At 42.2% G+C, this 23,589-nt stretch overlaps 1 protein-coding gene across 1 annotated transcript in view; it reads right to left on the bottom strand.

The window, feature by feature from the left end:
• The window catches only part of Cers6 (ceramide synthase 6), a 253,788-nt gene that overhangs the window by 36,557 nt on the left and 193,642 nt on the right, over positions 1–23,589 (bottom strand). Inside the window, exons 6-8 of the mRNA XM_059260613.1 lie at positions 23,124–23,216; positions 6,959–7,087; positions 2,863–2,969 (exon numbers count right to left, since the gene is read on the bottom strand). Coding sequence (XP_059116596.1) covers positions 2,863–2,969; positions 6,959–7,087; positions 23,124–23,216 — 329 coding nt within the window. The remainder of the gene's footprint in view (positions 1–2,862; positions 2,970–6,958; positions 7,088–23,123; positions 23,217–23,589) is intronic.

The raw sequence follows: 23,589 nt of genomic DNA, 5'->3' as shown, positions 1-23,589 counted from the left end.
TCCGGGAAACAAATGAAGGGAAAACAACACACAGGAATAGTTGAAGGGATTCTAGACGCTTTCTGCAGAAGATGTACTAGAAACCTACACACCCTGCAGAGTTTTCTACTCGAGATGGAATGCACACTTATTCTGTTTCCCACAAAGCACTTCTCTGAGCAAAGGAAGGAGTCCCAGATATTAGAGACTCTGATGAAACCACTGGTCCTCCACCCTGGAAGCATGTGCAAGCAATACTCACACACAACATATTTCACACAGGGCCTAGAAGTCCATGGCTTAGAAGTTACAAAGACTCAGATGTCATTTTATAAAAGAAAGCCGTTTTCCCCCCATGGATGTCAAAAGCAATATTCTTGTCCTGGAAAACTGATTGTACTTATCACAAGCAGAGGGATGAGGGAGGAGTCAGCAGTTGATAACCTGGAAGGTCTTTCCCCAGGGGGAGGAGTCTGAAGTCAATAACCTGGAAGGTCTTTCCCCAAACTGTACTTTGATTCCAAAGGAGTTTCAAAATAGTTTCACAATATCAAGTATTTGAAACACACGTTGTTATTGCTCTTTTTGTGAAAGAGTGAAATAACAACGTTGCCCATTACACTGTGGCAGTTGATCAGGACCAAAACAGGTCATCAAGGCACCAACTTGACTTCCTGGATGTATCTGGAAAGATTTCTCTTCACTAACTATACAACTGTCATGGTAGTGAATTTAATACTATTTCTTATATTACAAGAAATAGAAAATTGTTTTCCATAAGTTTTTTTTTTTTTTCAAAAGCTCGGTTACACCCCAGGTACCAGATGCAGGAGCCCCCCAGTATTTGCAAGACATTTACAGTAGGTTACAGAGACTTTTCGAAGTGGCTAGCAGGCCATTGTAGCAGGTGTACCTGTGAGTATTCTCACTGACTGTGGGATAGGATTTCTTTGTTCTGTGGATCTGTGTTCTAGGTAATTTACCAGTTCCATTTTTTTTTTTGTTTTTTTTTTGTTTTTTTTTGTTTTGTTTGAGACAGGGTTTCTCTGTGTAGCTTTGCGCCTTTCCTGGAACTCACTTTGTAGACCAGGCTGGCCTCAAATTCACAGAGATCCGCCTGCCTCTGCCTCCCGAGTGCTGGGATTAAAGGCGTGTGCCACCACTACCCGGCAATTCACCAGTTCTTAAACCCCAAGAGCATTTACATGTTTACTGGAGGGAAGAAAAGCAGGTGTATCTCTATTTTCACTCTCTCTCTAGAAGGAAAGCAATAAATCGAATCATATAAGTGGTGCCTGTTTCTTCCAGAGTCAGGTTCTTACTCATCTGAAAATGCTTTCCACCTTTCTGAGAAATCATTCCTTATATGTTATTTGAATTTCTTCTTTAAATTCTTATAACTAGTTATGGTAATAATTTTGAAAGCTGCCCCCCCCCCTGCAATGATTAGACACATTGTATTAAGATTACTTTGGTGTTCCTTACCTACATTCACATTCAACTATAATAAGGTTTTAATAAATGTCTGTTGCCAAGACAAGGCCTTGCTGTTTGAAAATGATTAATCTAAGTGTCCAAAGGGCTGTGAACCTCAAGGAGAAGGCGTATGTGTCTGCCTTGTTGCTGAAAAGGTGTGGCTGTGTCAACAATTCATGAATGCAATCCTGATGGTAGATCTACTCACTAAAGGCCCAACTTTATGGTTGTTAGTCTTCTGTAGGACACTATTGCATCTTCAAGTAGTATCACATCTTCATTTTCCTACATTATCCACTTCCGTGGCTCAAATTTCCCATTCAAATTGATCTTTCAAAATGAAAGGGGAAAAAAAAAATCTACCATCAGTGGTAGATTTAAAATGATATAGCAGGTTCGTCTCCCCACCCCCAGATCAAGATTGACAACAAATCTACAGAAATGTCTGTCCAATGCCAACACTCTGCTGTGCCTTTTCCTGAGTTCTTAACAAAGAAAAACATCTAGATATTAAGGAGCCACAGAGAATTTCAGGGTTATTTTTAAATTATACTTTGCATTCCTCGTTATCTATAAACATAAGTGGATGAAGAGACTTATTCAGGTCAGCGTTGTTCAAACTTTAATCTAGCACAACCATCATGAAGACTCAGGACGACAGAGGTAGTCAGGTCTTACCTGTGGAGTTTTTGACTTACTGGACTGAAGCAGGGCCCAGGACTCTGTGAATCTGTTGAGTTCCTGGGCAATGCTGCTTCTGGCTGCAGGACAGTATTTCCTTTCTGAACTCAGACCTCCACGGCTGAGGTTCTTAAGTCATATTCTAGACTGGTGTCTGAAAGAACAGTGGGCTTCTGCGGCGTGGTAAGCCACACCCTGCTCTAACTATGCTGTACAAAGTATTAGTAAAGATGTCCATGGTCAAACCACCCTAAACGCACCTGATCCCACCAAAATATTAGTACAGTATATAACTCTCCTCAAAGAAGAGATCAAGTGCTGTGTGTGTGGTGTATTCATGTGTGTGTGTAAACCATATGACAACCTTGAGTATCACTGTAAAAAATGCCATCTGCAACCTTTGAGACAGGGTATCTGGTCTGGAGTTCATCATTTAGGCTACACTGGCTAGTTAGGGAGCCCCAGGGATACTTCTGTTTCCACCTCGCTAGTGCTAAAATAAAAGCATGTGTTACTGGGGGTGCTGGGGACTAAGCTCTGGTCCTCACACTTGCAAAACACTGTCCCAACACAACTATTTCCCCAGCACCATTGAGCTGCTTTTTCAGTTGTTCCTCGATGGGCTGGAAACTTCTTACGAAGGACTTAAGAGTATAATTCAGGAGAAGAGTATTTGCAAAGTTTCCTTGGAGGGGTTGCCTTTATCAGGAAGATCGCCATACTCACCAAAGAGGAAATAAGCCCAGCCGCGTGGTGATAAAAACCATGGTGAACATGACAAACAGAAGATCACACATCCTTTGAAATTTGGCATAATTTGCCATTTTGGCAGCCTGTAAGAGGAAGGAATGCAACTTACTTAATAACTGATAAAAGTTTCTTTCAGCATGCATGAGCCCACAATGGGGTACATATATTTATTAATGTTATAAATTAGTCTTGAGGGGCAACCATACCACGTTCTCCACCATCACTTTGAAATGACTCTAAGTAAGATCAGGTGGGTCTGGAAGTGGACCTTTTTCCTTCTTCATTTCTTGGAGGTTTGCAGAGTCCACAGCACCTAAGCACTACAGTTAGAAACTGCAGATCTCTTCTGCACACACAACATTACTTTCTATGTCTCGGAAAATTAATTACTGGAAAAGACTGTTGATAGCATCCTTGGAGGCAGTCATTTAATGGTGCTAAGCAGTGCACAAAGCTATGAGAGAAATGTGTCTTAGGAGGAAATATCCATCACCCGAGTGGAAGTCAAAATTATGAGCTTTTAATTTCATGAATACTTGAGGTATAACACCATGAATTTCATTAAAAGGAAAGTACTTCCGGCCTTCTTCTGGCTAGGTATTGCCAACAAGTCCTTCTCCTTTCACATTCACCCATCAGCAGCGACAGCATCTTATTAGCAACAGCATCAACTTGACAGAGATGTATATGCTATAAAGCCTACTTTTCAATTTCATTAATTGGACATTTCCAAGCATTATCTATGATGTAAAAAAGAATCCAGGTTAAGAAAACCTTTTGCTTTAAAGCCACATACTTGGATTCCTGGATTAACTATATTTTTTTTGGGTGATCACAGCTCTAACCAAGCTGCATGCCAGAGATTTCCAGAGGAATTAACATTGGCTAAAGGTCCAGGATTGATTTCTACATGTAGGCTGCAGCATAAATGTCCACTTCTAAGCACACACAGGATAAATCAAATTGTAATAGAATTTCAGAAGACTTTCTATTTCATACATTTCTCCTTTTAAAAACACCCTGAATGAGGTTTAGCTTGAATCACTCAATAATCATGGCCACAAACTATCTTCTAACTTAGGCAGTTCAGAAGGATTATCTTTGTTTCATAACCTTCAGGGGACCAGAATTTTTCATGAGGTTTTATACTCAGTTCAAACCTTAAGTTACTGCCTCTATGAAAGATTAAATGTGTACATTTGTGGCTCCTACTGCCATAACAGATCATCAAGGAGACCTCTGTCTTTGAGGCAACAGAACCATGGCCAAGCAGGGAAAAAAAATGTCTCCAAGAGTCACTTTTACATGAACTCTGTACTCCTTTAAGTTAATTTTTGACCAGTTATATAATTTCTTAGCATAAAGTCAAGTGAAAGGACTTATTTATGCACATAACATTACTGAGAATAATTCTGAAAGTGGTAAATTCTTTACAAATCTTCACTATAAAATTTATGATTCATATACCCTTGCATTGCTCAAACCACTAGGATAATATGTATACTGGTAACAAAAGCATTTAATTTTAGTATAAATAATAAACTGGGTTTGTTGCTGGAGAATTTCTCTCCAGCTCCCGTCACCAAGTCCCGCCAGTCCCAGAGCCCACTTATAAAATAAACACACAGACTCTTACATTATTTAAACTGCTTGGCCATTAGCTCAGGCCTGTTATTGTCTAGCTCTTACTCTTATATTTAGCCCATTTCTATTAATCTTTACTTTGCCACATGGCTCATGGCTTACTGGTACCTTACATCTTCCTTGTCCTGATGGCGGCTGGCAGTGTCCCCCTCTCCGCCTTCCACTTCCCAGAATTCTTTTCCTTGTCCCGCCTATACTTCCTGCCTAGCCAATGGCCAATGAGTGATTTATTTACTGACCAATCAGCAACACACTTGACATACAGACCATCCCACAGCACTTCCCCTTTTCTTTTCTTAAAAAGGAAGGTTTTAACTTTAACATAGTAAAATTACATATAACAAAACAATTATCAAGCAAGAATTACAGATACAATATTAAAGAAGAGATCCTATCTATCTTATATTTGTAAGTTTAAGGTTTTATATCTAACTTATCTTTTATTATAACTAAGGAAAATTGTAAGTATCTAGTCTTTAACCACATCAAAGACCTCAGAAGGATATATTACTACCTGAGAAATGGAGAAGGATATAAGCAACTTTTAGGAGTCTTGTAGGGTAGACAGAGACAGATGGCAGCCTGGACAATCACCTAATGTTTCTCAGCATTGTTGGTGCATTCAAATTGGCTACAGGCCTAAAGTATCTGACAGACCATTTTCAGAAGCAGGAATTCTGAAAGACCATCTTACCCTGTCTTGGCAGAGTACAGTGGTCGCTTTCCTTGTGACCCGCTTGTCCAGAAAGGATAGCATTGCATTTGTACTGTCAGCTGTCGAGGCAAGGGCAGTTCTTTGCCCAGTAGGCCATTTTGTGCCAAGAAGACAAACCTCCAAATGGAAATGTCTAGAAGCCCAACATTCTCTCGGGATCAAATTGGTGCAGCCAGGAGCAATTGTGTCTCGCATCAACAGAATTCTAAGTTATTTAAATGCCATATTCTCTAGGTCTATGAAGTGTTTGAAGATTACCTGTCCATCTGACCTATGTATCTGTAAATCTGTATAACCTGACTAACGTAACTATAGAGATAACAAGCATAGGTGACTATAAATCTACAAGTCTTATCTACTGAAATAACCTAAGGACTAAGGCTTCACGTAAACAAGGTAGACAGTCTATAAGCAAGTGTATGGTAAAGAACGATGACTTCAAAGTTGTGACAATACACAAGATGTTATAACAGAGGTAGGAGTGTATAGTGTGATATACAATATGACAATAATCTTAAATATATATCAATATTTATAACAGAGGTAGGAGTATGTAGTGGGATATGCAATATGACAATAATCTTAAATATATATCAATATACCAAATATCCTAAACAGAAGTAGAACATACATAAAGTATGACAGATATAAATTTACATTTGTATCAATATACAAACATTTCAAATAAGAGTAGAAATATATGTACATTATACCAAGTATAGTTCTGTATTTGTATCAATATACAAATTATCTTAAACAGGAATATAAAAATAGTTTACATTTGTATCAACATATAAGAATCCATAACAGTGCAAATTACAGTGCAAATTATTTAAGGCTGCTATTTTACTAAATTTGTTTACTAGTATACACAATAATCTACCATAATGTCTTATACGTATCCATTCCATTTCTTCTTTTCCTTTTTTTTTTTTTTTTTTTTTTTTTTTTTTTTTTTTGGGAGTACTGAGTTTAATATTTCCTTCCACCCCCAACCCTATAACCATCATCCATAACCCTGAGAATTATGAAACCTAAGGGAGAAGGGGCGTCGTTTTCTTAGAATTGCTTCCTGCTGTTTAGGGGGTGATGTTATCTCTGTTGGGTACTGTGAGAAAGCGCAGATAGTTAAATTTCAGTTAGACTAACTGTAGGTTCTGCAGCAAGTCTTAGAGTAATGGGTAAGATTGTCTGAAATTCTGGTAAGAAGTGTAGTATGATGATGATTACCATGGCATCATTCTGGATTGGGTAGAGTTGTTGTTGGGGCCCCATCTTCCTTCTGGAGACTTCTGAGATTGCTATTAGAAAAACCTATTTGTTATCAAAATGGAAGATTTGGATTTAAAGAGGACATAGCATGTAAAAAAGGATTCTGAGAAATCAAGAGTAAGCATGGAGAGAATTAGAATCTAGAAGACAATGCAGTTTTCAGATAAATCAGTGTGACTCTTAGAACAGAAACTCTATTAAAACAATGATTTTCCTGTTATAAAATCAACCATTCAAAGGTGGACCAGTTGAGGCTTCCAGCTTCCTAGTAGGCAAGGATATTAACAAAGCTCACTCTGTACACACATTTTCATGCCCGTGTAACCCATTAACACTCAGCAGTTTCAAAGCATCAGCCAACACATTATAGGACTGCTGGTTCCGGGGACTTCGTGAGCTCTGGATTTTGTCTTCTTCAAGATGAAAGGAAAAAATTTTTACCTCTAGCAGAGCATCGGCAGAGTCGTGAAGACAGAGGACCAGGGTCCCTACTCGGGCCATGTTGTTGACATATGAAAAGGTTATCAAGGAAATAGTTGCAAGGTGGTGCAGGAACATAACGCCAAAGTCCTCAAGGAAGGAAAAACAAAACGAAGTCAGGGTTCAGCAACATCATGGTATTTCCACACATCCATTGACTCTCTAGGCCAACACATGTGGAGAACCTCCACAGCTGTAACCTGGGGACTGAAGTGGTGAAGGTGCAGCTCCTGCCCTTTTGATATTTCCCATAGATGGGAGGGAGACACACAAGTGACCAGTCCACGGAGAACGGATTCAACACTGCAGTGAAAGTCAGATCACAACGGGAGGCCTTGCCACAGGATTTCAAGCCAAGAAAAGCACTGCTTACACTCAGTTTTTGCTCTGTCAGGTTTATGCGCCCCACAAAGACCCATGCTTAATGGCTTAGACCCGGTCCATGATGCTACCAGGAGATGAGCCAGGTGGGATGAAGTTAGGGTATTGAGAGAATGCTCTTGAAGGTGCTGGAACCTGGCCCATTTGCTGTCTCTCTTGTTTTCTGGCTGCCACCAGGTGCTTATACCACTATATGCTCCTTCCTCAATATACTGCATTGCTATAGACCCCAGAACAACATGCCAATCATCCATTGACCAGAGCCTCTGAAAATATGACCTAAACCAACTCCTTTTTTTCTTACAAATTGATTTGCCTCAGGTATTTTGTCATGGTAACAGAAAACTAACAAACTTGAAGATCTTTGGGACAAGATTACATATCTATTTCTCTGATACTTAGTGTTTGCAGGTTTGGAAGATACACACACACACACACACACACACACACACACACACACACATTCGGAAATGAATCCAGAGCTTTGCATGTGCTAGAGAAATATTCTATAACGTTCTATATTCCCACCTCTCCATCTACTTCTTTATTTTAAGATAGTTCTTACTAAGTTGTTCAGTCTGGCTTTGAACTTGCAATCTTCCACAGATATACACAATATTATTATTTTTAAGCATGTGGTATATTTGAAGGAGTATCCAGTTAAAGTAAGAAGATAGGGAGACCTGACTCCCAGGACAGATAGTCTCTGTTGGTTACGTGAAGCCCAATAAATAACATATTCAGGTTTACAGTAATGTAATGTTCTAATTATAATTATAATGCTTATGTCTTCTTTGCCGCCAAACTCATGTTAAAATCCTAATGACCAAGATGAACGTGTTAGGGGGTGAGAATTGATTAGGTCATGACAAGTATTGGTGTCTCTACATGACAGGCCCAAGACAGCAACATTACCCCATCCATTATATAAGGACATAGCTAGAGGCTATGAACCAGGAAATGAGCCCTTACAGGATGCCAAGCCTATCAGTGCATTAAGAATTATAAGCCTCCAGAAATGGAAGGAATAAATTTGCCTTGTTTTATAAGCTGCCAATATTACATTTTGTTCTAGAAGTCTAGGCAGATTAAGAGGTAGTGACTGGTTATGTTTTAAAACATAATTTATTTGGTGAATAGTAAGTAATCATTCTATTGTTCAATCACTGGTATGAAACTATCCTAGGTAACCAACATCTGTGCTGATAGATTCATGGCAGGTTAAGAAGTCAAGGATGAAATTATTTCTGGGGCTTCAAAGGTGATTTCATTTGACACTAGAGTAGCTAGTGAGTACTTGTAGGTACTCCTCTCCAATACTCCCGGTCCTCACTGTATGGTAACAAGGCTGTTCACATTTTACCCATGCCTTCACCTCCTCCTTGGACCTTCTATAGGGACTATTCTCCAGCTTGTTCTGAGAATGAGTATGGGCAACAGCCCTCGGGCTCTCATTCAGCCAGGCTACACTGACTTTTTCTGACACAGAGGCATGAACAACTAGCTTAGATACCACCCTCTGTTCTCTGTTGATTTAAACTCATCTTTTTCTTTTGCTCCTGGGGAACATGGCAGGCTTGGGTCTTCTCCTCCTGAGCTATCTTGCTCCTTCCTGTCTTTAATTACTCTGCATCCAGGGCCACTGTCATTGGTCTCCTACCTACCTGTCCTGGTCCCACAGTCACCTTTTCTACAACTCAGAAGAGTATCTCTTCCTAAATTCTAGTCTCTAGCTTAACTCAGTTAAACAACTAGTTTTTTAGATATTCCCAACCCCCGTGGTTAAATCAATTTCTATTTTAACATGAAAGTTCAAGAGAATTATGACCGGGGACTTACAACATGATGACTCCTAAAGACCTTGTGAACCTGACTTAGCTTAGTGGACAATTCTGAAGCACGTACTGAATGAGAGGCAACTTCAATCTAGGCTCCAACCACTCGCTTTGTAATTTCTGGCAAAGGAATCAACATTTGACAATTAAGATGCTGGATCAGATCTTTTTTAACTGTCAATTCTACAACTCTCGGCTTCACGGCTCCAGTGATCAACACTTAAAGTCTTTAATCTACTAATTTCAGACCTGTCTACCTTATAAAGACACCAAGAAAATATACCCACTCAGGCATATGTAGGCAAGAGCATGCCCGAACCCATTAAATGCCCCCACCTGCCCCCTATTTTATACTCCAGGAGCTGTTGGTGTCACCACACTACGCACTTTGAAGAGTCTCCCTCTACACCTTTCATCGTTTCAGTTTTGTGTTCACATTGGTGAAGATGCTCAAGTTACTTTGGCTCCCAGGAAAGTGCCTTATGTAGATGACTGCACAGAGTGACTTACCACCGAGATGTAAACCATGTGCCAATTTCCTCAATGAGGTCAGATAATAACTAAAACAAAAGGATTTATTTTCAATTAACTCAGTCTCTAAACTGGTAGTATGGTGCTGACACCAGTGGCCACCAGTGACTTGCCTCCGTGAACACTTTGGCCCACAACGGAACAAATTCATGCCACCTGCTAATCCACAGTCAATCTCCCTCTTTGGATACAGTGAGGCTTTACATCATTTCTTAGCTCACAGACAGATGAGAAATGATGAGCACATTGAGTTGAACGAGTAACTGCACACAGGCACAACATAGCTATTTCCGAAGCTACTGAAATCCTGACATTCTTTGCAGTATCCAGGGCTTTTCTATGTTACTAAAGGCAGATGTTACTAAACTGCCCTGGTGATGTCTTCCAATGGAAGATGCATTCTGCTCCCCATCACCTGGAGAATGGTGTTTTACCAGACACAGTACTTCAAAACAACAGCTTACCTAAAGCAGAGTTAACCATCAACTGGTATGTTAAACTGCTTCTTATACAGGACCAAACTAAAACACACAGTGTTTGGTTCATGAGCACAGTGAGTTTATATGTGCCTACGCTTAACAGACAGCTTTGGACATCCAAGTAGCTGAGTACTTCACAACAGTACTCCCACCTTCCCCACTGCTCAGCCCTGAATGGCTGCTCTCAGTTTACTGAAAGAGAAAAAAGGTTTTCTCTAGTTAATTTAAAAAATGAATACATGTAAATTGATTAAAGCACTTATGGAAGGTTAGGGCCACTTACTATTGAAATTTCCTAATTCGTATCTGCGATAAACAACAATAATAATGCAATGCCCGTCAATATAACAAGGCACCTTCAGAAATAAAAGCTCTGTTTTTCAGATAAAATTTGCTTTGTAAAGATGATTTCTAACTATAAATCCCCTTGTTGTAAAAAAAAAAAAAAGAAAAAGAAAAGAAAAAGTTTGTTTTATTACTGCTGGTGCTCACAGTTGTAGCCATAGCAGAGGATCAGTTTCCATTATATGCATATCTACACAAATAGGAATAATGGTCTTGTCTTATATTTCTACTTCAGGAAGTCTTAGACACATCAAATTCCTCTAATAACAGCCATGCAGTGTCTTTTTTCCCTGATGCCATGTTACTCAGGTCCTGTCATCCCAGCACATTTCTTCAGGCAGGCACTGAATTTGATCCACCTAACTGTTTTAAACAAATTGTCAACTCGGATCTCCCATTTGTTACTGCTGGAAAGGACAGTGTCTGTAGACACGAGCTCGGCTCAAAGACTATTAGGCTTTAGGTTGACACTGTTTTCTACAACATCTTCTGCAGGAGGAACTCAGACTGCGATTCAGTGTCGGCCTTCAGGTTACTGTTTGCTTCCAAAGAGACCAGCACTGCCCCTTGCCTCAGCAATGACCCAAGCGACCTGTTTTGTTATTTTGTTTCTTGACATTATTGTGTTGTCCTCAAGAGTTCCCTCTGTGTGCCCTGACGTTTCCCAGAGCCTCAGCCATTGTGTCAGGGTTTCCTCACATGTTAGTTATCAGAGACGAGAAAAAAGGAATCAGATGTGGTTTTGATCCAAATTCCATTAGAAAGACTCCGAAATAAAAGAATTGAAGAACAAAGGACAAGTCATCCATCTTTTGCCAAAATTTAGTAAGACAGGGCAGCTTCCCCGCCCCCCCCCCCCCCGCCCCCCAATTATACTTCCAAATAGTGAGTATGTAGGCAACAAAACTGTCCTGGTATGATCCTGTCGGAGACACCTGGGCACACGGGATCCAGCCACCTGGGCTCAGTCTCCAACTGGTGAAAGAAGAGGCAGGGTCCTCACTTCTCAAGGGAACTATGTACACAGCAAATGATTATACACACAACAAAGCCAAAGAGACAACTGCTCACCAAGACGTAAGCGCCATAGTCTAGATGACACAGCTCCCTCCATGTCTGCTACGCTGGACAGTCTTTGAAGTAATATTCTATCTTGGAAAAGGACCACAAATTCACCTGAATGGACCTGTCTTTATTAAGACAAAATTACATCATAAAAAGCCACCTCACACATCCTCTCTCTGTGTAAGACATTTTTCCTTAAATTTCCATTTGGGACTAATTGAATGGGAAAAGAAAATCATTACTAAGCTGTCTCATAAAAGGTGTGAGGCCTATGAGATTTTAACTGGGAGCTGCTGTAGACGCGCATGGACAGCGAAGACTGTAAATCCTTCTAGAGAACAAGACAAAGGAAAAGCCTTCTGCTCAGATGTGAGGAAAATATTTACTTTTCTTGAATCAAATAAAGTTAATACATACAATTAACAACTTGTTATTTTGCTCAGAGGGTAGAAGTCAGGTACTTAAGACCAGTTACCCATTCAACAGATTCCAAAGGCTCCAGAAGACAGGATAACAGTTTGCAACTGACATCATCTGATGATTTCTGTCCTGTCTCTGTTTCCCTGTCTTCCTCTCCCCCTCCTCCTCTTCTCTTTCAAGACTCACTAGTTATTTCACTTCAGAGCAGAGTCAGGGACACTGCCAGAACTGTGCGTGTGTTTCCTGGAACACTCATATCCCACCCCACTTCTTTCCTTTGTGTCTGAGGTGGCTTTCTTACTCCAGCAGCACAGCCGAACAACTGCAACAGAGACCACCCACATTTACAATACTGCCCGGTTCTTGCAAAAAAATTCGGTGACTCCCGTCTTAGAGTCACATTAAAGGACATCATATAAGACATTCAGTTATGTTATACGTTGTAGCAATTGCTACAAAGTAGTCTCTGCCTCCCTTTCTTCTGGCAAACAATGTGTAAGGTATCAATTTTCATAGCTACTCTGAAGCAATCCAAACCCATTTGATATCACTCTTGAAGTTCATATAAAACTATAAGGAGCTCATCAAAAGTCTACAACTTGAAGACAACGTGAAAGGTCAGCAGTGGCTTCCCGGCTTCTAAAAGCAGGAGCTGTGTGTCTAGATTCAGCAGCGGGTTCTCTGCGGCTGGAAGCACCAGGACTTTATGGCTTCTGGAAACAGATTCAAACGAAACAAGAAACTGCTGCATAAGCGCTGTTCACTCGATCCGCCTCCTATACAACATTTACGGTGCCCTTTTGAGACTGAGAACTCATCATCTTGTCCACGGTGAATTCGTTAATATTTAATCTTTAATTGATTTTATTACAATAGAAAGGAGCACAATAAAATGTTATTCGTGCAACAGAAACAGTATGATAGTGCTACCAGTCACTTCTGGCGGGGTTAGCCAGGGCGTGCAGTGCTAGCTTGGCTGTGCCCTGGGCACGTCTTCATGCTCCCCCACCTCTCCTCATCCAATCAAGCCCCTGAACCTACTCTGACTGCAAATGACGTCAGAGTGTTTGATCGAACACACATGCTGTTTTTCTCACAAGTGGTCAATATGCAAGCACCTGGAGTCAAAGGGCTTTATAATGGACCCTCTGGGTTCTGTTTAAACTACCCTTGACCTGGTCGTATTAGTTTGCATGAATTTTAATGAGAAAAAGGTCACTTCTGAGACATTAAAAAATATAGTTTATATAAGTCTGAAGAACTCCATTAGTTTACAGATACATCTCTCCATTTTCTGCACTGATCCCTAGGAACAAAGGAAACCCCCACCATCAATCAATCAAGCCCATCGGAGTTGAAAGTATCCAACACCATCAGTAGGGGGCAGTCTGTGCTCAACTAAAATCAGAGCTACTATGATGGGACTCCAGCCAGCACCTCCATATGTATTGCCCAGGTCTTGAGGTCCAAATGACAATGAGCAATCAGGGACTCAATTTTGTGCTCCCTGGAGAGGGTGAAAACCATCTCTTCCAGGCTAACCGGTTGGGATGGTGCTGTAAGCTGGCAGCAGAGTTAGTGGACCTCTTACTCTCAGCAACTGTATCTGCTCCTTCCCATTCCTCCTCCTCCTCCTCTAGCTGTCCCAGTGCCCGCTCCTATATCCTGAATTCTAGCCGAGGAATTTTCTCAAGACTTCTTTCGCCTCCATGTCGATCTTCTGGAGTAGAATGCTCACGCTCCTCCTCTTTCCAAACCCCATTTTCCCACCGACTACCTAGTAAAGGCTTAGGCACTTTCTAATTTGCCTACTGCTTTGCCTTGCAATCTGAGGCTGTGATTTCTTGGTGACAGCAGCACCATAAGGGTAGCATTATCTGGGCTCTAGTCCAGAAAGGAACGATGGGAGGCACAGAGATACCAATTTATCCAGTCACACTGTGACAATGGACTGGAGCCAGATCTAAAGCCAGGGCGCGTCCTCCAGAGCTCAGGCAGAGAGTGCCATATGCACAGCCTCCCAGGAACAAATGTGTGTGGAAAGATGACTGTGAGAAGGAGGCAGCAGAGGGGATGCTTAGGGGAGCCCATCTAAGAGGGACATAGACACACAGAACAAGGACTGCTCCTGGGAGATGACAAGGCCATCATGAGAGCCAGGCTGCAAGGAGTATCCTTGGGTGGGAGGTGTAGTTGTGGTCATATACTGTGTACCAAATAAAGCTTACCCGAGGATCAGAGGACAGACCCAGCAACTAGATTAAACATAGAGGCCAGGCAGTGGTGGCACACACCTTTAATCCTAACACTCGGGATCCGTCTAGATCTCTGTGAATTCAAAGCCACCCTAGACTACATGAGACTGAGTCAGTCTAAGAGAAACAGAGCCAGGCAGTGGTGGCACACACCTTTAATCCCAGTACTTGACATCTCGTGCCTTTGCTACCAGTATTTGGGAAGCACATATGCCATTAATCCCAGCACTAGGAAGGATGTAATATGGCTGGGCAGAGAAAGGTGTATAAGGCGTGAGGAGGCAGGAACCAAGCTTTTCCGCTGAGCACTCAGAGGCTTTTAGTCTGAGGATTCATGGAGATAGGATCTTGCCTTCCATTTGGCCTGAGAATTCAGTAGTGGTGAGAAGTTTCTCTAGAGGCTTGTTCCTTTGTCTCTCTGATCTTTCAGCATTTACCCCAATATCTGGCTCTGGGTTTTTATTATAAGACCATTTAAAATTTGAGCAACATGTAGTGCTTCAAAAATGAACTTCTTGGTACTTATTGAGGCTGGGAGCTTAAGAGGGTCACGACTCCAGGATAGTTAAGAGTTACAGTGAGCCAAAATGGAGGTTTTTCCAGACTTCTCTAGGATGACTTCAGAGGAACTCTGTAGCTAGAGTTTTCCTGCCTTGCCCACAGTCAGGACAAATTTCTATCACTGGCCAGTCCTACAGCCGCTCAGACCCAACCAAGTAAACACAGAGACTTATATTGCTTACAAACTGAATGGCCATGGCAGGCTTCTTGCTAACTGTTCTTATAGCTTAAATTAATCCATTTCCATAAATCTATACCTTGCCACATGGCTTGTGACTTACCGGGATCTTCACATGCGGCTTGTCATGGTGGCGGCTGGCAGTGTCTCCCTCCCAGCCTTCCACTTCCCAGAATTCTTCTCCTTGTCCCGCCTATACTTCCTGCCTAGCCAATGGCCAATCAGTGATTTATTTACTGACCAATCAGCAACACACTTGACATACAGACCATCCCACAGCAGAACTCCCCTAGAGGAGGCTGAATATCAACTCCCCAATTGAAAGGGCAGTACCCCAAGGAACCCCGAGAGAGGTAGAACTCTTAAGGCCCTAGACTTCAGACACACAGCCTTGGGTTAGCAACACGGCCTGGATCCTGAAGTGTGGGTCCTCCTGGAATACAGCAACCCTGAGATCCCCTGCAGTCCACAAGCCCCTGTATGCAGATGAGTCTGTGACAACCCCAGCGCTGTCCAGCGACCAGTCATCTGACCGAAAGACCCAGAGATAAGCTTCATCTTTGCAAAGGCATGCAGATGCTGAGTTGGCAGAAAATGCCCCAAATCCCACAAACGCAGCACAGAAAACAGTTCTTCTGCAGGTTAGAGGGCTATGTTGTTTTCCCATGACCTTGACTGTAGCTATGGGTTTAGACACGTTTGTTTTTTTAAGGCCGATAGTAGCTTATTCAAATGAGCCACCCTTTTTCTTCCTTATATTTGGAAGACCAGAGAGACGGGGGAGGGGCAGAAACTCCAGGCTGTCACAGGCCTGTGAAGAGGGCGAGGGGTACAGGGCTGGTGAGGTTAGCGAGAGAGATCAGTATCGTTCCCCACCCATCAGAGCCTGGATGGATGTCACCAGATGAGAGCTTAGCTTTTCAAGAAAGCAGAAGGCCACTCAAAACAGTCGGAGGTACCACCTGAAGTCACTATTAAGAAAGACAAGAATCTAGAGCCGCAACGCTCACACATCAGAGTCTCGGGACACCTTTATATTCCTAACAAGCTTTGAAGATGTGACGCTCAGCCTGGCAGAAATGAAGACATGGAAGAAAAGACCCGTGTCCCTTCTTTTGGCTACTAACTACTGAAGACAACGTTCCCAGAAATTGAAAATTTCTAGGAATCTCATGCTGGGAGCAGGCGGCGGCAGAAGTCTGGTGCCAGCAGAAGAGGAACTAGTCTCCTGGAAAGAGATTTCACACAGCTGAGGAGAGACTGGAGCTAAGACAATGCTGGGCCAGTGATGTGTGGATCGCACCTTGACCAGAATGGCTTAGCTATGCAAAATTCTGGCCCTTTGTTAAAACCCTAACGATAGGTGTGTGTGTGTGTGTGTGTGCGCGCGCGCGCGCGCAGTGCACGAGCATGCACACATGTGTGCCTGTGTGATGTCACTAGATCTCTTTGTGGCCACACGGAACGCATTTCCTTTTGCTGTCACACCTAGCTTTTACGTGGGTGCTGGGGATTCACACTCAGCTCCTCATGCTTGTGGATCAGAGCACTTCCCCAACTGAGCCGTCTCCCAGGCACCCTGCTTTCCATTATCAATTTGTCTCTGTAATTGGCTTCTCGAAGACAGGCGGCCAAGTTTGGCTCATTAGTGCTGCCGTAGTGCAAGCTTCAACCCTAACCACTCCAGTAACAAAGGATTCCAAGGGGGATTTGTTAATGTAGCTCTATCAGCATCCATCCCACTCGAGGTTAAAACCGAGACGTCGAAGAAACAAAACCAACACACTAATTTTTAATAAATTCCACTACATATCAACAAATGTTTTTATAAAAGGTAACTACAGTTCCTAAACCGAAGTGGAAACAACTGGCGAGACCAGTGGCAGCTGTTTCACATTACGGCAGACCGCTTTGGTATCTGGCTTAATTCAAGAGAGCTGGAGTCGCACAGATGCATATGCTTTTGATCTGCTTTGAGATACTGTGGTTGAAGTAACTGACACAACTCTAACATCACACAAATACACAGTCAAAAGAAGAGAGGCTTAAGCCGGGCGCGGTGGCGCACGCCTTTAATCCCAGCACTCGGGAGGCAGAGCCAGGCGGATCTCTGTGAGTTCGAGGCCAGCCTGGGCTACCAAGTGAGTTCCAGGAAAGGCGCAAAGCTACACAGAGAAACCCTGTCTCGAAAAACCAAAAAAACCAAAACCAAAAAAAAAAAAAAAAAAAAAAAAAAAGAAGAGAGGCTCTTAATAGTCTTTGGAGAGTTACAGACATTCTTGGATACAATAGCACAATTTGACAAGTCTGATACCCTTGGAGCGGCAGTGGGAACCAATACACTTGATAGCCAGCTGCACCAATTGGTCTGTCTCTCGCTTTAAATGCTTGTTTCACTCACGTGTGATTTTTACGACACCAGGCCTAAGATGTTTGGAAAACGCTAGTTCACCTTGTTAATGATATTTTGTTACATAACAAGTTTAAAGCCACATTTGTTTATTATTTTAAATAATTTTTAAGTTAGCACACAAAGTAATAGGTGTCCTTCTGGGATTTTCATACGCCTGTAGCATTACAAATAACATCTTTAGGTATTGAGAGGGTGTTTTCTAGACATGTAAGTTTTATCATTAATGAAAGGTGCCAGTTGCTTTTCTTTCACCAAGTGGACTAGCTCACTCTGCGCCCTTTTATAAAAATGCTTGCTGACCACACAAGGTGGATCCACATTGTTTGCCAGCTTTTTTTTAAATTAAAAACAGTGTTCTATGGGAGGGGGGCAGCCAGTTTAGCGTACAGTACAAAGAACCACCTGCATGTGACTCTTCCTGGGGTACTGTTGTGTTAACTGCGACAGCCATTCTCCACGTCGACTTCCTACTTCACGGCACACACACAATTTTACATGCACATCTGAGAACAGAGATTTACTCAAATGGGTACTTCTAGTGCCTTATCCAGAGTGTTCTCAAGTGAGACACTTCCTGCTCCAGCCGGTGTGTAGTCCTGGAGAACACAGTGACCACAGGAGCATCCTGGTGTGGCTGCCAGCCAGCAGCTTTGCCCACTGCCACCTTTACACATTTCTGTGCACAGAGAAAGGAAAATGGGATCTCAGTGCCCCTGGGAAAATGGCTTTGCCTTTGTGACCTCCTAAAAAGGGCTGAGTGACGGCCAAGGACCAAGATGTGCCCCAACAACATCTTGAGACTCGCTGAATTTGATAAATCATCCTCACAGTTCTAGGAAATTATAATTCACCATATTCTTAATAGCTGCTCCCATCAGGATAAACTAGGTTAGAGGGTAAAAACAAAGCCCCTCAAATCTCAGCAACTTAGACAAAAGGTTTGTTTCTTACTAATGATATGCTTCCACTGGTAGGTGGAGTAAAGGAAGAAGAAGAAAGGGTCTTCTTGCCAAGCATTCAAGGGCTTAGGCTCATGGAGCAGATCCATCTCAAATTGCACCAACCACCAGAGAAGAAGGAAAGTGAACCCTCCTGAGGGTCTCACCACAGCAGTGAAATAGTGTAGGAGCAACAGAAATCAATTATGTTCAGTCTAGTGGTCGGGCTGTGTGTGTGTGTGTGTGTGTGTGTGTGTGTGTGTGTGTGTGTGTGTGCTGGGGGTACAATTCTAGACATGCCTGAGGGGATGCAACTGTCAACACAGGTAGCTGCAGGAAAGCGAATGGGAACTGAGCATTGCTGGTATGCCAGAAACCCGTCCAGTTTTGCATACTGCTTATTTATGCTTGTGACATTCCCACGGGGAGGGTTCTAAGACCTCTTTTCTTTGCTCAGAAAGCCAAGACACAGAAAGGCAAAGTAGGTCACACTGGGAATGATGATGGACAGGTGAGGGGCTCTAGCATCCTCTAAGTTACACTGCCCTTAATGTTTTCTCTAGTCTAGGACAAACGAGAAAACTAAGAACTTTCTCAGGAAGCTGAATGTAAAGGATCGTCCTTTACTGTAAGATGGCCTTTTCTTATTATGTTAACTAAGTCTTTCCCCCTATGAATTAATGGCAGCTGCTTTCCAAATTTTCTATTGGAAAAGGAAAGAACTATTCACATTAAGGACCCCTTCACTTTTTATGATTAACTGTATTAATTTTGACTGACTAAAAAAAAAATAAATTTGTGAACACTAGTTTGTATTACATTACTTCTCGGCTTAGATTCAGCCAAATTTTGGTTATTATGTTTCAGATACTGTTCTTATTTTTATCTGTCAAACACAGTGTTTGTTTAGTGTGTATTGCTTCAACTCAATCTATGGCACCCTGGGGCCCTGTAGGAAGATTAAAGCATGCATTTCCTTTTAATCTAAAGGAAAGCTCTGGAACTTGGTAGCCGCTGTAAGACGGCTAAAAGTCCCACAGTAGTGGACACAAGTTAGTTTCTGCAAAAAGTCACAAGAGAACTAAACAAGCCAGTTGCTAAGTTCTTCTTTTGCTCTATTTCATCCCCAAATCTCTCTCTGTCAAGATTGTTTGACAAGATGTAGTGTTCCTCCCAGAACAAGAGAAAGCAGCAGGCTGATATCACCAGCCAGAATCTGGAGCTGTGCCTGAACAAGGATGCATGCCTGAACGTGAGCAGGGCCCATTGGCCAAAGGCCCAGACCTTTGAGCCAAACAGCAGCGCCATTAAAAGGGACACACGGTTTAGACATAAGCAAGCTGTTCTGAACTGAATAGAGTATTTATTAGCTTGCCTTGGAAAATGTAGATGTGCAGAAAAATGCTCACTGTGAACAGGTGCCAGAGCACAGAACTGGAACAGACAGCAAGCCTTGAGGAAAGTAAAGTCTTTTAGTGTTGTGAACCAAGAAAGTGCTGGATATTTTTGATGGTATCTTAACTATTTTCCAACAAAAGAAAAATGTAAGAAAAAAAAAGTAAGGAAAAAAATCTTCGAGGTTTACACTGTTTTTGTAGCATATATTTAAATTCCAAGTCCATTATATCTTTGCCAGACCCTACCTTCTGGTAAGATTAATAGTAGTTTTCCTCACTGGCCAAATAAGCAACAACTTTGAAATCAAGAGGACATATTCTTTCTCAACACACAGAAGGAGTGAAAGGATCTCTCCTCATTTTTAATCTCTAGATTCTTGGTGGAAAAAAATAATGGTGAAAAAATAAGATGACCATTTGACTATCAAGATCATTTTAGAAAGATTCATAAGACAACTCAGTAAAAAATTGAATTCTAAATCTGAACATGATGATGCAAGCCTGTAATCTTAGCGCCCAGGAGGGAGGTTCAGGCAAGAAGTGTGAGCCCAACTTGGGCTGCATAATAAAACTTTCCCTGTCTCAAAATAAACAGCAACAAAAGTCGTGTGTGTGTGTGTATGTGTGTGTGTGTGTGTGTGTGTGTGTGTGTGTGTGTGTGTGTGTGTGTAGGAATGATTTATAAACTGTGTTTATGATACTCACTCAAAGAGCCTAAGTCATGAACTCTTAGCATTTACAAGCCCTGGTCTTTCAAGTGACCACTTGGCTCGCTGTGATTTAACAGGAGGGTCAGAGTATTGCTAATCACCTTTAAGGACCTCACACACAGCCAGTTTCCCAAAGCTGCTTTCACCCTCCACTGCCCACAGGGCTTCCACAGGTCCGTTCCGAGATTAGGAAAGCAGGGTGATTTCAGACAGCTGAGTTAATACCTCCACACAGAAGGTCGCGAGTCTATCTGGCAGCCGGTACAAACCATCCATCACCAATGGCTGAAGAGCAGGTCTTCCTGGTGGGAGTGGGGTGATGTCAGAGCTGCTGAAGACCCACGGGGGCAGTCAGAGGTGAAGGGGCAGATGGAGCTACAGTGTCTAGTGGCGGGCAGCAACAGAAGGAAACAGTTTCCACATCAACACCTGTGCCAGCTAATAAACAGGTCTGGTGGTGGCCAAATGCCCATTTTGTGTAGAAACCAGAATAAGCCCTCTGTGCCAGGAAAATATGAAACTACTAGGACCAAGCGAGGAGAGAGTTGCCAAGCATTCTAAAAGCTCGGGGGAAAAAAACAACAACATAAAGTCAAGTTCTAAATACTGACAATACTCAGGCCTAGGCCCAAGTCCTCAGACCTCGTGGTCAAATGATCATTTTCTGAATTGTTTCCTACCCGATGTTTTAGAAATAGACTAAAAAATACAAAAAGTTATATACTTCAATGTTTGAAAGTAATCTGCCTATGAAAATGGTTGAGATAACCCTATCTGGCTTACAACAATGGCAACTGCCTGAATATACCAGCGCACTGAAAAGACAAGTTATATAAACAACAAGGATGCTCAAGCAAGTGGAGGGGGCTTGGGACCTTTTGAAATAGGAATGTCTTCTAGGACTTGGAAGCAAAAGACGGTTATCCCCTCTCCAATTAACGTGGCCAACTCCATGTAATGGCACTCCTAAGTCTCACTAGGCAAAGGAAGACTCATAAAACAAGAGGCTGGAAGGGGCTCATGTCGAGAGTACGGCAGGGCAAGGCAGGAGTTGTGGATGTGTCTAATCTACGAGTGAATCTGAAGACCTTGCTTGGCAACCCTGGGCGCTAGTTCATGTCCACACTGCATGGCCTCGGGAGATTTACGACGATTCACTAGGCATTAATTTTCTCCAGTTGAAAGATAAATAAAAGAAAGAATGTTCTGCATCTGTGTGCTATAGAAGTGTGACTTATGTGACTCCCAGGACAAATGAGCTCCTGGAAAAGCAAACACAAAAGGAGCTTATTCTGGAACCTGGCTCAGAGGGTCATCAGTCTGCATGTTCCAACTACTGGAGTAAGGAACGCTCCTCACATGACCAAGGAGATCCAGTTAGCATATCACCACTGAAGATTCTTTGAATGTTTCCAGAGTGCTTAGTAAAGTGAGTAAGGGAGCCACAAGTGTGGGTGTTAATGAGTCACCCACTAGGCCTAAGTTGGTCTTGATGGGACCATATGTTTCTGATGATTAGACAATATGTACTAATAGAAGTCTGGGGAGACAATCTTTTTCTTCCTCTTCCCCCCCCCCCTTTTTTTCTGGCTAGCCAAGCACATGACTGCTGCTGGAAAGAGAAAGAGTCCCACCCTTCAGGGCACCTGCACCCATGTGCACATATATACACATAGGCACACACACAAATAAATAAATACAAAAAAATAAATGTTTAAAGTGTAGTAACCTGCCTTTCCATTGAGATGGATCTTTGAGGAATTGAGAAAAGCATGGGGATATTGAGAAAATGGCATCATAGAGAAAGTGAGCAGTTGACAGCATAGTATCTTGTCCAGATACTGAAAGGAGGGCCAGAATGGATGGATCCAGTGCTTGGAATTTCATGGGGACAGTCTTGGTAAAAGCAACACTCCAGTGGAGCAGAGGGCCAAAAGCAGAACACAGTTCATTTGGGAAAGCTGTTTCTGGGCTATATTTTGACACTAGGTCAGCTGTTCTCAACCTGTGGGCCATGACCTCTTTGGCAAACCTCTCGCTCCAAAAACATTTACATTATGACTTATAACAGTAGCAAAGTTACAGTTATGAAGTAGCAACAAAGATAATTTTATGGTTGGGGGAGTCACCACAACAGGAGGAACTGTATTAAAGGGTCAAATCGTTAGGAAGATTGAGAACCACTGCTCTAGATAATTCTTTAATTGGAGAAATCATTCTGCATGTGGAAATACGGAGACTTCACTCTCTTCTCTGAAACTATGCATTAAAATTTTCCTTTTATTTAATCTGGAGATGATAAGAGCTTTGTTGGTATTTCTATACACATGTATTGTAGTCATACATATATGTATGTATGTCTAGGAACATGTATACCTATTCATGTATGTGTATTCAGGTGTTTGAGATAGAGTATTCTGTAGCCCAGGCTGGCCTCAGACTCACCCTCACCTTAAACTTGTGATTTCCCATCCCCACCTTACAGATATGAATTCCTGTAACAATGCAGGAGCCAGTGCTAATCTAGAGCTCCCAGAACTCAGGTGATGCCTTCGAGACTCTTCACCCACAGGGCCCCATATGACAACTCAAGCCCCATAGGACATCACAACTCTTACCTTCCTTTTGATATCTGTGAACTGGGAAACCATTAAAGACCAATAAAATGACAGCTCCAGGATATAATAGTAGTGAAGGTCAGCAGTGAGTGGCTGAGGGGAAAAGAAAAAAGGGGAAGATTAATCGGAAACCCACTTTGTATCCCAAAGGCCACAAGCTCACTACTAACTGGCAGCCCAGGCTTATGCTGAATACATGCAATTCCCATCCTTTTCTTGGTAGACAATGGCACTCTTGGGGCTGCCTACAGACCACAGCTTGATACCATTAATTTCATTTCCTCTCAAACTCAGAAAACATTAGCCAGCATGGCAGTTTGGGATCCTATTCACTACTGAGTATAACAACAGCACCTCTGGTTCTTTTACATACAGCAGCTACAAGATTCCTTAGGCAATACGGCAGGCACGTGGCCTAACACTTGCTCTCATGCACATGCACATGCACACAAACACACAATCCATA

This window comes from Peromyscus eremicus, chromosome 4, assembly GCF_949786415.1.
Source record: "Peromyscus eremicus chromosome 4, PerEre_H2_v1, whole genome shotgun sequence".
In the NCBI taxonomy this organism is placed as follows: Eukaryota; Metazoa; Chordata; class Mammalia; order Rodentia; family Cricetidae; genus Peromyscus; species Peromyscus eremicus.
The sequence above is the reverse complement of the archived record's forward strand: the minus strand, read 5'-3'. Positions and strand labels throughout refer to the sequence as shown.